The sequence below is a fragment of the Octopus bimaculoides genome, chromosome 1 (genome assembly GCF_001194135.2).
Source record: "Octopus bimaculoides isolate UCB-OBI-ISO-001 chromosome 1, ASM119413v2, whole genome shotgun sequence".
Lineage (NCBI taxonomy): Eukaryota > Metazoa > Mollusca > Cephalopoda > Octopoda > Octopodidae > Octopus > Octopus bimaculoides.
In genome coordinates, this window is record NC_068981.1 from 22897949 (window position 1) to 22912630 (window position 14682).

General features: G+C 36.2%; 1 protein-coding gene across 10 annotated transcripts in view; it reads left to right on the top strand.

The window, feature by feature from the left end:
* The window catches only part of LOC106884182 (glutamate receptor-interacting protein 2), a 537293-nt gene that overhangs the window by 468730 nt on the left and 53881 nt on the right, over positions 1 to 14682 (top strand). For all 10 annotated transcript variants that reach the window (XM_052965766.1, XM_052965774.1, XM_052965783.1 and 7 more), the window contains 2 exons: positions 4435 to 4504; positions 13737 to 13882. In XM_052965766.1, the coding sequence (XP_052821726.1) occupies positions 4435 to 4504; positions 13737 to 13882 (216 nt within the window). The remainder of the gene's footprint in view (positions 1 to 4434; positions 4505 to 13736; positions 13883 to 14682) is intronic.

The window sequence follows — 14682 nt, forward strand, 5'->3', positions numbered from 1 at the left end:
GGAATCTGGCCTGGAAGTCATCATCCGTAAGTGAATTGAGGACCTTCTGCAATTCGCTCTTGATCTTGACAATGGTGTTAAAACGGTGACCTTTGAGCTGTATTTTCATCTTAGGGAAGAGATAGAAGTCTGCAGGCACTAAATTTGGTGCATAGAGTGGATGCAGAAGCAATACCATGTTGTTTTTGGCAAGAAACTCACAAGTGAGGAGAGCTCAGAGTCATGGTGCATTGGCGTCATGAAGAATCCAATTCTTTGTGCTCCACAGTTCCAGTTGCTTTCACCAAATGTCCTCCCTCAAATGCTTCAAAACATTCTTGATTGTCCTCTGACGATCTTCATGCACCAGCTGATGGATTTTCTCCACATTTCTGGAGGTGATGCTCATGGCGGATCTTCGAGATTGCTCATCATGTTCCAGGGACGTTCTTCTACTTTTAAAGTACCTGTGCCATTCAAAACATTGTGTACAACCCACTGCCTCATTGCTGAAGCAAGCTCAATTTCTCTCTTTTTACTCTCTTTTACTCTTTTCAGTCATTTGACTGCGGCCATGCTGGAGCACCACCTTTAGTCGAGCAAATCGACCCCGGGACTTATTCTTTGTAAGCCTAGTACTTATTCTATCGGTCTCTTTTGCCGAACTGCTAAGTGACGGGGACATAAACACACCAGCATCGGCTGTCAAGCAATGCTAGGGGGACAAACACAGACACACAAACATACAAACACACACACACACACACACACACACACACACACACACACATATATATATATATATATATATATATATATATATATATATATATATATATATATATATATATATATATATACATATATGATGGGCTTCTTTCAGTTTCCGTCTACCAAATCCACTCACAAGGCTTTGGTCGGCCCGAGACTATAGTAGCAGACACTTGCCCAAGATGCCATTCAGTGGGACTGAACCCGGAACCATGTGGTTGGTAAGCAAGCTACTTACCACACAGCCACTCCTGCATCTCTGTAGAAGACTTCCCAAATTTAATGCAAAATTTCACACTAGCTCTTTGTTCCAACTGCCTGTCCATAACAACAAACTGCAGACTACAGCATGCATGTGACCACAAAAGCATGAATTTCACAACTTGCAAAGTAAACACAGTGTCACTCAACACTCTGCCTCATGAAGGTCGCTACTAGATCTCACTGTGCATGCAACCATGTGCTGCTAGCTGTTGGAATGCTGTAGAAGTAGCTCAGGAACTTTTTGATACCATCTTGTACAGCTCATCTGAACATCAGTGGGACAAGTTGAGTATCTTTATCTCAGTATAAAACACATACGATTAGAGTTTCTGATTAAAGAGCACCAGATTTTGCGGTTCTTTATCACCACTTAGATCACTTGCTGATAAAGTCTCATAAAAGATACATACATATGTGCATACATAAGTTGCAGGTGTGGCTGTGGTTGAGAAAGTTGCTTTACCATAACATGGTCTTGTATTTGATTCCCTCTGTGTGGTACTTTGGGCAAGTGTCTTCTGATATAGCTCTTGACAAACCAAAGCCTTATGAATGGATTTGGTTGATGGAATCTGAAAGAATCCCATTGTATGTACATATGTGTATATTACTGTTCTATATTTTAGAGATGAGGAATTCTGTACATTATTTACATTGGACGGATATATGTCTTCATCTTGTTTGTTATTGCCACAACGTTTCGGCTGATTTACTCTCCAACCTTTTGAACCTAACCTTGGGTTCTCATTCCTAAAATATTTTTTGCTGATGTTACTGTTATTATTTATTCAAGGCACTGCCTGGAATTGAACTCAGAATCTTGGGGTTAGAAGCCCATACTCCTAACCATATGGTTAAGAGCATGGGCTACTAACCCCGAGATTCCAAGTTCAATTCCAGGCACTGCCTTAAATAAATAATAATAGTAATAATAATAATAATAATAATAATAACATCAGCAAAAAATACCTTAGGAATGAGAACCCCAGGTTGGGTTCAAAAGGCTGGAGAGTAAATCAGTCGAAATGTGGTAACAACAAACAAGATGAGGACACATAACCGTCCAGTGTAAATGATGTAAACAAGAGCACTCAGAGCCTCTGCCAAGTCAACACCAGCATCCTCCCAATGATTATCCTGAGATGATTTTTAAAATGAGAATATCTGAAATAAACTCAACTGCTCTCACAACTGAGAATATCAAAAATGAACCTGACCACTCTCAAAACTTAAGTAAAAAACCCTGAAAAATAATCCAGAATCCTTGTCTGGTACCTGATCGATCCCAAAATTTAATGAGTTCATGCCAGTCATGAGGTCAAACATCCCTGAAAGTTTCATCCAAATCCATCCAGCGGTTCTTCAGATATCTTGTCCACAAACAAACATGACTGAAAACAATATCTCTGCCTTCACTAAGGCAGAGGTAATGATATGTGTATATGTTTGTCTCCTTGTCTTGGCATTGTGTGATAGGCATGAGTCACTGTCACACGAACATTGTCATTCATTTGCAATGTTTCCATGTGTGACCATGGGGGGAAATATTACCACACTTAGAAACAGGTGAGGTTTGGTAAAAGGGAGGTCATACAGCCATAGAATATTTACCTCAATAAACTCCATCTGACTCTCATATAAACATGAAAAAGTAGATGCTAAAACAGTGATGATGGTGATAAAGTCATTGATCAAATCAAGGCTTTGGTAGGAGGGATTTACCCAAGATGTCATGTGGAAGGATCAAACCAGGAACTACCAATTGCAAAGTAAATTTCTAAAAAACCACACAGCCAAGGAATCAAAAGGAAGATGAGACTAAATAACAGTGTCTGGCAAAACAACAGATAGTATCTGCCATTCCACTTCCATAATATATAAACATATAAATAGATTAAGTTTACCTTCAGGCTACCTTTCACTGACTTTCAGACTTAATTCCTTGTAATTTGCCAATTATTTCATTGCTGCTGTTTCCTCTTCTGGCTGTTTTGGAATAAAAAACAGGTTTGAAGCATTAAGAAACGTTAAACCCCTTTTTCCTGCTTAATACTGGCTTATGGCAACTTAAATTTGTATCAACAATAAGAACAAAAATAGAAATTGTCACTTTGGAATGGTGATTATCATAACTGCTATCCCTACTATCAACATCATCATCATCATAATAAAGATCATTATAACCATCATAAATATCATCATCATAAACACCACCACCACCACCATCGTTATCATCATCATAAACATCATTATCATGATAATCACCACCACCACCACTATCACTATCATACATCACTCGTTGCCTCCATCATTCTAAATATCATTATCATAATCACCATTGTCATGAATAATATCATTGTCATAAACAACATCGTTATCAATATTGTCACCATTCTTATAAATATAGTAATCATCATTTTCATCAATATTGTCTTCATAAATGCATCACCATCATCATTATAAACATCATAAACATCATTATTTTCATAAACATCATCAACGTGACTATTGCATCAAGAATAACTGCCACTGGAGACACTGTCATCTTTATCACCATTATCACCACTCCACATTATCATCATCATCATAAACAGCATCACTCTCACCACAAAAACAACTACCCCCATTATTCACTCATATTCAGATTACAAGCAAAAAAACAAAAAGAAACTGAAGCCAGTTTCATTCCTAGAATTCAATAAAAATCTCATGCAAATTAGTTATTGGTCAACAATGGAAAAACCAAAAGATGGCAATGAAAAAAAAAATGTCACACTTTCATAGTTAAAGATATGATCTGAAACTCAAATACTACAAAGGTAGTTAGCCGTTATTAAACCATCTCATAATCAATAAGGAAGAACAATGCCTACCATGGGAAACAAAGTGCACACAGGCACAGTTGTGTTTCAGTTTTTTGGTCCATGTTGATTGACTATTGCAAGCAAATAGACGCAGAAATTGCTGATGTATGTACACATCACAATCCATTCCGTATGGTGCCTTTCAATATACAGCTAATTCTACTAATATAAACATGCTGGATCTCTGAAAAAAACACCAGAGAAGTGATGAGATGCTTTCAACTAGAATTACAACATTGAACTTCTATTAAGGCAACAGCAACAACGATTACAACCATGTAGAGATTCCCTGTTGAAGATGCATGTTCATAGCCCAGTAAATTTGTCTGAACTTCCGAAAAATACTATTGATTCCTCTGTTATTGCACATATTCCATGGTGATGCTCCAGCATGACTGCAACCGCATGACTGAATTGAGTATAAAAGAATAAAAGAATATTCTGTTTCTTCTTTTTCTTCTTTATTCTCTTCAGGAAATGATTCTTGTTTTCCTGTATTTTAGCACCTTCACGAAATGATTAACTTTTATCTATTCTGGTTTTCTTCATTTTGTAGCACCAAACAATCGCAAACCTACCGATCCATTAATAATTACAGATGTCAGGCGTGGAAGTGTGGCAAACAGGTGAGATGGTTCACTATAAACATATGTCGACAGAATTAAGCATTAACTATTGTTTCCTTTAAATAAACCTCTTTCCATTATTATCCCTGTGTGTTTTCACCAAAAATGTCAAAAATAATAATCATCAAGGCTGATGATAATAGAGCTATTTTTGTATGTAATCTAAATGTTATTTATCTAATATACTTTGTTCGGGCTCTTGCAGCCATTTTCTACACTTATTCTATCATCCAGTAGCTTTTATATATATATATGTGTGTGTGTGTGTGTGTTATTTCTTTACTACCCACAAGGGGCTACACACAGAGGGGACAAACAAGGACAGACAAACGGATTAAGTCGATTATATCGACCCCAGTGCGTAACTGGTACTTATTTAATCGACCCCGAAAGGATGAAAGGCAAAGTCAACCTTGGCGGAATTTGAACTCGGAACGTAGCAACAGATGAAATACCGCTAAGCATTTCGCCAATGTGCTAACGCTTCTGCCAGCTCACCGCCCTGTGTGTGTGTGTATATATATATATATTACGGAGATATACTTGCATAGCAAGTGACCTGATCTGAGATTGTGTGCTGGAACGCAAACAATTGCAGCGTGGAAGGTGTTTATAAGCCATTTAAAATAACACACAAAAACCATTAGATTCACTTCAACATTTAAATTTAATTTGTCAAAATATTTTCGTCGCTTTGAGACTGCGACCTGTTCACTGACAAAATTCTGTGTTGCATCTCTATATATATGTATATATATCTTGACGTTTATTCTTTAATGCTTTGTGTAGCCTAGTGGTTAGGGTGCTGCACACACAATCACATGATTGTTGTTTCAATTCCAAGACCAGGCAGTGCATGGTGTTCTTGAGCAGAACACTTTATTTCTCATTGCTTTGTGATCACTTTGACATCTGACATGTGACACACTGTGCACCTGTACAGGTAACATCAGACTGATGGAGAGAGAGAGAGAGCAAGCAAGCTCATGTACAGCACAAACACCTTATCACTATAAACAAACTATATGTGCAGGTTGTTCAGCCAGAAATTGTGGAATCAACATTCTTGGATTACAAGAGACTACCAACAACAACAACAATAACATTTTGTATAGCAATTTGTATTCACACAGTCTATTTCTGATTTCAGTCATTGGATTGTTGTCATGCTGGAGCACTCCTTGAAGGGTTTCGTCAATCCTATCAACTTCAGTTTGGTACCTATCTAATCAGAAGGTACATTTCTCCAGTGGGTTGGCACCTGGGTTCTTAATTTCCAATCCAGGGGATACAAAATCTGTCCTTGAGCAAGACATTTAACATTGCTCCATCCTGGTTAGTGAAGGTGTATGGCTCAGTGGTTAGGGTATTCGACTCATGATTGTGAGTTTGATACCTGGTGGTGAATTATGTCCTTGAGCAAGACACTTTATTTCACATTGCTCTAGTCCACTCAGCTGGCAAAAATGAGTAGTACCTGTGTTTCCAAGGGACAGCCTTGTCACATTTTGTGTTCACACTGAATCTCCCTGAGAACTACATTATGGGAAAACATGTCTGTAGAGTACTCAGCCACTTAGATGTTAAATTCACAAGCAGACTGTTTCATTGATCAGATCAGCTGGAACCCTTGCCATCATATCTGATGGAGTGCCAGTTTTTTTTTGTTTTTTTTTGCCTTTATTCCTCTCAACTGACAGAAATATGAGTATTAACACTGACAGAGTACCTGGTCAGAATTAACAAGCCAGTGATGCAGATGAAAACTAAAGGGAAACAGGGTATCTGCAGCAGTGAACTGCTATATCTTGTCTTTACTCCTTTTGTTTTCATATTTAATTCATCTCTGTTTGTCAAACCACTAAGTTACAGGACATACAAGGAAACAACATATACACACACACAGAAAGGAAGGGTATCCAACCATAGAAAATCTGCCTCAAGCAACTCTGTCTGATCCATGCAAGCATGGAAAAGTGGATGTTAAAATGTTGAAATGTTTATGATTATATATATATATGTGTGTGTGTGTTTGAGGTGTTTGGAAACTTTACAATACACTTTATTCTTTCACTTGTAAGCCATCTTATAAATGATTAAAAACAAAAAACATCCTCAAGAAAGAATTAAGCCCCTCCACGACCACCACCACCACCACCACCACAATCATTGGCTTGCTCACATCCCCCTCCCCCCACATTCTTATTACCAGTTATTCCAGATTATGTTAGATGATGATATATTTCTTCCAACTCTTATTCAGATCTATCCCAGATGCTTCTTATTACCATTACTAAAACAAAATACAAAATAACAAAGCATCTTATTGAATATTTAATGATTTCTGGGAGGAAAATCCATTTTTTTTTCCTTAATATTTAGAAAAAAAATTTTATTTATTTTTTTGCAGTTTTAGTTCTGGATTTTATTAAATATTTCTTTTCTGTTCTTAATTTTTTTTCTTTTCAGTATTCTATAATCAATTTTTTTTTTCATCTTTAACTACATTCAAGGATTCAAATACAAAATCCCTTGAAGGGCATTTTCTTTTATTTTTTTTTTTTTTTTAATTTTTTTACTTCTATTTCAATGCGTTTTTATTGATAATATACTCATGCAAACATATGTTAAAAAAGCTTAGCATATAACCACATATGCATACATGTTCACTCACAGAATACCACACATATATACACACGCACAAGCATATCCCAAAATGCACATTCATGCAAACAAACAGGTGTATATAAATATATTAGCTGTTAAACATGAAATATATATGTGTATACATGTGTATACATGTTTTAACTGATTGCCAAACATGCTCACACATGGAAACAAACAGATACTAAGATGCATCTACATCTACATATACACAAACAAATACTAAAGGATATTGACAAATAATACACAAACATACACACAGTGCAGTAGATTCACACTTGTGCATGCACACACATACAGGTTCATCATACACTCGCATACAAAGGTGCACTAAAATATACACATATAAATACATAGACATTAGCACAGTAAAAACATACAAAGTCACACATTGCCACTTGTACACACACACACACACACACACACACACACGCGCGCGCGCACGTGCATACACAGTAAAATATATACACATAAGCACAAACATATTTAAACATATTAACTCTTTAATACAACACATACACAGTCAGTCACAAATTCACACACATTCTCTCTAGCACATTAATATATAAAAAGATATACATATAGATGCAGGCATGACTGTGTGACAAGAAGTTTGCTTCCCAACCACATAATTCTGGGTTCAATCCCATTATATGGCACCTTGGGCAAATGTCTTCCACTATAGCCTCAGGCTGACCAAAGCCGTGTGAGTATATTTGATAGACAGAAACTGAAAGAAGCCTGTTGAGTGTGTGTGTGTGTGTGTGTGTATCTCATTATCATCATCATCGTTTAACGTCCGCTTTCCATGCTAGCATGGGTTGGATGATTTGACTGAGGTCAGGTGAACCAGATGATTGCACCAGGCTCCACTCTGATCTGGCAGAGTTTCTACAGCTGGATGCCCTTCCTAACGCCAACCACTCCGATAGTGTAGTGGGTGCTTTTACGTGCCACCGGCACAAGGGCCAGTCAGGCGGTACTGGCAACGGCCATGCTCAAAATGGTGTTTTTCACGTGCCACCTGCACAGGAGCCAGTCCAGCGGCACTGGCAACGACTTCACTCGAATGTTTTTTTACATGCCACCAGCACAAGTGCCTGTAAGGCAATGCTGGTAAAAATCATGCTCAAATGGTACTATTTACGTGCCACTGGCACAGAAGGCAGACAGCTGCTCTGGCAATGATCACGCTCAGACGGTGCTCTTAGCGCTCCACTGGCACAGGTATCAGTCATCGAATTTGGTTCAATTATGATTTCGATTTTGATTTCACTTGCCCCAACAGGTCTTCGCAAGCAGAGTTTAGTGTCCAATGAAGGAAAGGTTGGCATGGGAGTCGTCAAATTTGTTTCGATATCAATTTCGATTTCACTTCCAACTGTAGTGAATTGACTCATTATCCAACTGTTGTTATTCATTTATTTATTTATTATTCACCTTACTTGGTCCCTGCTACTTGTGTAGATCCAAAGTATATTTTATTCTTTATAACAAGCACTTAGGCTCTAACACAGAGGGGACAATACAAGGACACACACAACACCACAGTGGGGACAAAAACATAAAACGGATGACATGAAATATATAAAATGTATAAAATTAATGATAATGAAATGACTGTATTGAGCCCCACTCCCAAGCAGTACCATTTTAAATGTTTTTAAATACAGTTTTTAATCGGGTTTTTTTTTTCCACTTTTTCTCTCTATTAGCATCATATTTATATTCCAAAGTATATTATAGACCATACATTTAGTGCAATGTGCATTTCGTGATTAGCCTCAAGGCTCATGATATACTGAGTCAGGTACAGTTAATCATTTACATAAACTGAATATTTTTCTACCCAACCTGGTGCCTTGCCATTTAAGTGCCTTATTCAAATCCTAATTTATATATATATATATATATAATATTAGGGACAAAATCCAAAATTACAGGTAAAATCTCAATTAAAATCAATTTATAAAAAATTAAAATTAAAATTAAATTGAGCTTTATAGATTAAAATATATATAAAAATATATAGTTTTAGGGAAAGGAACCAAGTTTCAAAAACTCATCGTGATAGTGGATTTTCATCAATGAGTTCTTGAAACTTGATATTTTTCCCTAAAACTATATATTTATATATATATATATATATATATGGCAGGAAGCAGGGTGTCAAAGGATATAAACAATGGCAAGAAAACTGAAAAAACTGGTGCTCTTGCAGTATTTGTTTTGCACTGCATTACAGATACTCCCTTATCACTTCTTCCATTAAAAATGTACTGAACTAACGATTGACACACTGGGAACCTGTGACTAATGATGCCATTGTTGGCAAATTGTGATAGCAAATTTTTTTGGTTCATAAAAAGTGTTTGTGTCAGTATCTTTTAATATATGTATGTATGTACGTACGTACGTATGTATGTATGTCTTTTATTAGGTGTGTGTATTTTAAATGTATGGATCGACAGAGCTTTTTCTCTGTATGTGTGAATATATTCACGTGTATAAGTAATGTAGTGGTTTTAATAAATGTTTGTATAATTTGTCTTTGCAGCTGATTTAAAAATGTGTTTCTGTAGAAATAGATATGTAACTGCATTAAGTTGCTACTGTAATGTATGTATATATGATGGTCAAATATGTGTGTGTGTCTATATATATATATATATATATATATATATATATACATACATATGTATCAGCATCATTATGTACATGTTACTAAAAGTATATTTGTGTATATTTTGCTGTACATGTCAATGTTTTTTGGCTTGTATATGTGTATTTTGCTTTAGTAATACTGTCTGTATATAAAGGCATATGTTTTAGAAAAGTGTGTGTGTGTGTGTGTGTGTGTGTCTGTTTTAGTGAAAGTATGTATGTGCATATACAATGTATTTTAATGTGGGTGTTTATGCATGTTTCAAATAATGTGTGTATGTGTATTTAAGTGTATATCAATATAATACACCACATGTGTGTGTGTAAGATCACTTGTCAAGAAATTTATTTTTAAACTGCTTACTCAGCAAATTTTAGCTTTGTATAATCTACTGACCAAACTCCTAAATGCTTGATTCCCAAACTTTTTCATAGTTCCCCTCCTATTCCACCCTATCCCCCCCCCCACCTCAAAATCATGATTCCCACTAATTTTAAACTTCCCTTCCCAATCTACCACTTTGGTTGAGAACTGTAACTGATGTGTTGGTAGGGGGCAGGGCTTGTTCTTGTCTGTCATATGCCTTCTGTTCTTTAACCCTCTTTTTCTTCCTATCCAAAACCCTTCTCTGTCACCCACCCACTTCAATAAACTTTCATCATACTTTCTCCACTGCCTCTCTTCAGGTCTCTCTCATTCTCTCCCCGCTTCTGCTTTTACTACTGCTACAAACATTGCTCTCTCTCTCTCCAACTGTCTGTCTGTCTCTCTCTCTCTCTCCAACTGTCTGTCTGTCTCTCTCTCTCTCTCTTTCTAAGTGAGTTAGTGGTGGTGGAGGGTTTGGAGATCCCTCAACTTGCTACCACTAGCACCCTTGGCATATTTAAAACTTTAACTGGACCTTTATCTCTTTCTCTTTCTTCTTCCCATTCCTTCAGCCTTTTTGTAATCCCTTTGGTGTTTTAACTACCACCATTACAAAACATCATCATCATCATCATCACCATCATCGTTGTGTCTGAACAAAACCGCCCAAATTATTCTCTCTTTCAATGTCACAGCAAAGAATACTTTAAGTCTTTCCTCTCTCTCTTTCTCTCTCTCTTTCTCTCTCTCTCTCTCTCTCTCTCTCTCTCTCTCTCTCTCTCTCTCTCTCTCAAAATTGTATCATTTATATACACATGGACTTCAAACTTTAGCATTATTGAGGTGGTGAGCTGGTAGAATCATTGGCATGGAAGACAAAACACTTAGAAGCATTTTGTCAGTCTATACATTCTAAGTTCAGATTCCGCCAAGGTCAACTTTGCTTGTCATCTTTTTGGGGTCAGTAAAATGATTAGCGTCAATGTAATCAACTACCTGCTCCTCCCAAATTTTCAGGCTTTGTTCCTACAGTAGAAAGAATTATTATTATTGTTGCTGTCTGCTTAGGTATTTCGTAGTTTAGAAAGATTTTACCATCATTAATCCATCCCCAGTAATTCCTGGTGAGGATTATTGTAGCAAGGACAGCAGACGATGTAGATATCAGTAGATACTTATCAGCTTTGATTGTCAGCATTATAGATGTTCAATCAACAGAATTACCAAGTAATTGAATAAACAAATTAGTGGCAGATTATTCCACAGACATCATAATAATCATCATTAACAACAACATTTACTGTATCTTAATGTGTATAAGAAACCCCCTAATTTTTGGGGCCTAAAATTTGGAAAAATGGTTTTGTAAGGGATTATAATATTGCCAATGTATAATGAACTTCCATATTCTTTAAACCTAATTTTTGACAAAAAAGGGTTCCTTACACATGTTAAAATGTGGTAACATTTAACTTCCATGTTAGTTTCGGTTGGGGTTCAACATGATCTGATGAGTTAGAGGACTGCATCATGTGCCAGTGTATATTTTTGTGCGGTTTCAGCAGTTTGATGCCTCTTCTAACACTAGACATTATCATCATTTAATGTTTGGTTTCCATACTGGCATGAGATAAATGGTGCAATGGAATCCCACAGGTTTATGGCACAAAAGAAATTACTTTAAACTTGCTAAAATAATATTCAGGATGCCTTTATCTCTACTAGTATAGATGCAGATGTGTTACTTAAGATTTATTTTGAGGATCTGATCAAAGAATTTGCAATTCAAAAAGTAGGAGGAACCTTTTCAAATATAAATAAAGTGGAAGTATACAAAAATAAACATCATTTTCCCTCATACTGTTTTGTTTCATTTTGAAAAATAAAAAAATAATTTTATAGTTTGTTATTGGTTATATTTTGAATTACATAATCTTTTATGAAGGCCCCGCAAACTTTTAAGTGCTTAGGGCCTCGATAGGTCTTAATCCAGCCCTGTCCCTTTATATTTTGTGTGCCAATCCTTAATGGTTATCAACTTGACTTTTCATCCTTCTGGGATTAATAAAATAAAATACTTTTCAGGGACTAGGATTAATGTAAAGTCTGTACCATTGGTACTCAACCAGGGTCCATATAAGTATTGGTAGGGCCCACACAAGCAAAATAGTAAATTGGGGAGCCACAGTAGTATTTTAAGGATATCATCATCATCATCATCGTTTAACGTCCGCTTTCCATGCTAGCATGGGTTGGACGATTTGACTGAGAACTGGTGAAACAGATGGCCATGAAAAAAAAAAATGTGTTAAATGTATTTATTGCAAGAAAAAGCTAAGTTTCCTTCTCTAATGTTTTACGTAGTTCAACGTGTTTCCAGCAACTGAAACCTGTTCTCTCAGGGAACACTATTGCAAACCTATACAAATGAATGTATGGAAAATAAAATAGGAATTTTGGAAGAAGTGTCTATAAAACTAGCTTTTAATCATAGAATGGCTATGGTGGTCCACCAGAATGATATAGTAATCAAAGGGGTCCACAAGTAAAAAAGTGGTTGAGAACCACTGGTCTATACCCTCATTTCTTCACAAAATGTTCAACTTTGCTCGTATAATTAGAGACGATTTTAATCAAGTGTTCTGAGGAAACATTATTTTTTATCTTATTGGTTGGCAGTAGTTTTCAATAGAATAAGTTGCAATCAAATATTAGGACTTATATAATCAAATATACACACTCTCCAAAATGTATGACCTTCTGACCAAGTCAGCGGTTGATTGTATCTTTCATCTTTTGAGTTATTGGTGGTGGTGAGGGTGGAAATAAAGACGACATTTAAGAATTGGAGCTCATTTACTCAATTTACTGATGATAAAAAAGAAAGTATTCTGACCATGACCATCCTGTATGTTTTTTTTATATAGCCTATCAAGGAATATATTATTCAATGTAGCTTGTTTTTTTTTATTTTTAAGATGGATAGGTTTCATTTGAGGGAGATTATACTGCTACTTCTAACAGGTCAAATAACTGAAAATGTTTCCTTTTGTAGACTTTTATTTTTAGAATTTTATCATTCACATTCTGTGAACCCACCTGAAACCAACTTTGCTTCCACAATGCAAACTTCCTGTTTTGAAGTGATGTGAACTAAAACCTTCCAACAAAAATTCATCTTAATTTATGTTCCAAGCATTATCTGACTTATATAAAGTCAAATTACAACAAGTATATAGTCCATTTTTTGTTATTTTCAATAATAATTGAAACAAAGACAGTGTACTTTAATAGAAATATACTAGCCAGAGCCTGTTAAGACTGACTGATTTGCTAACAAGTCAATGACTGAAAACAAATAATTTTTAATTCCTAGTAACTAATACTCTATTCTGCTGTTCATAGCATCATTATATTTTCTCTTCTTATTTTACTCATCTGTTTTACTCTTTGCAAACCTACTGTAACTGGAAAACAAGCAGAATTATGTATTAATGGATTTTTGTTTCATATTTTTTTTTTTTTTTACTTACGCAGATGTGGTTCTATACAGCCAAGTGATAAACTTTTAGCCATCAATGATATTCGAATGGAGCCTTGTTGTGCAGATGAGGCTGCTAATTTGTTGGAGACTGCAGATGATATCATTGTACTAAAACTTCGAAGAGACGATCCATATGGAGGTAATGAATAAATACATAATTGAATACTAAAAGCAATACAGCATGGGATATGAAAAAATTAATATTCACACTCACATGTATTTAATTAAAAGATGAATAAACATTGTGTTTGATATTTTGAAATGCTTTATCATCAGTGCAGGAGTGACTGTGTGGTAAATAGCTTGCTTACCAACCACATGGTTCTGGGTTCAGTCCCACTGCGTGGCACCTTGGGCAAGTGACATTGTAGTCGTGGCTGATGCTAGTGTCACATAATTGGCACCCATGCTGGTGGCATGTAAAAAGCACCTTTTGTGTGTTGGGTCTCACAGAGGTAAAGTGTCTGATGCCAGTGGCACCTGAATAGCTCCTTTCGAGTGTTGGGCCTCACAGGGGCAATGACCGAGACCTTTGGCATTATGTCATGCTTGAGAAGAAGACCCATCAAGCCAAGTAAAATCACAGTCATGGCAGATAGTAATGTCACACAAATGGCACCTGTGCCAGTGGCACATAAAAGTACCCATTACACTCTTGAAGTGGTTGGCGTTAGGAAGGACATCCAGCCATAGAAACCGTTCCAAATCAAACTGGAGTGTGGTGCAACCTTCCAGTTTGCCAGCCCTGGTCAAACTGTCCAACCCATGCCAGCATGGACAACAGACGTTAATTGATGATCTATCTATCTTTCTATCTATGTATAAAAATGTATATCATCATTGTCATCTTTCAATATCTATCTTCCATGGTGGCAGGGATTGGACTGTTTGTCAGGTTGGAGAACTGCCTTATGTTCCAATGTCTTCTTTGGCTGGGTT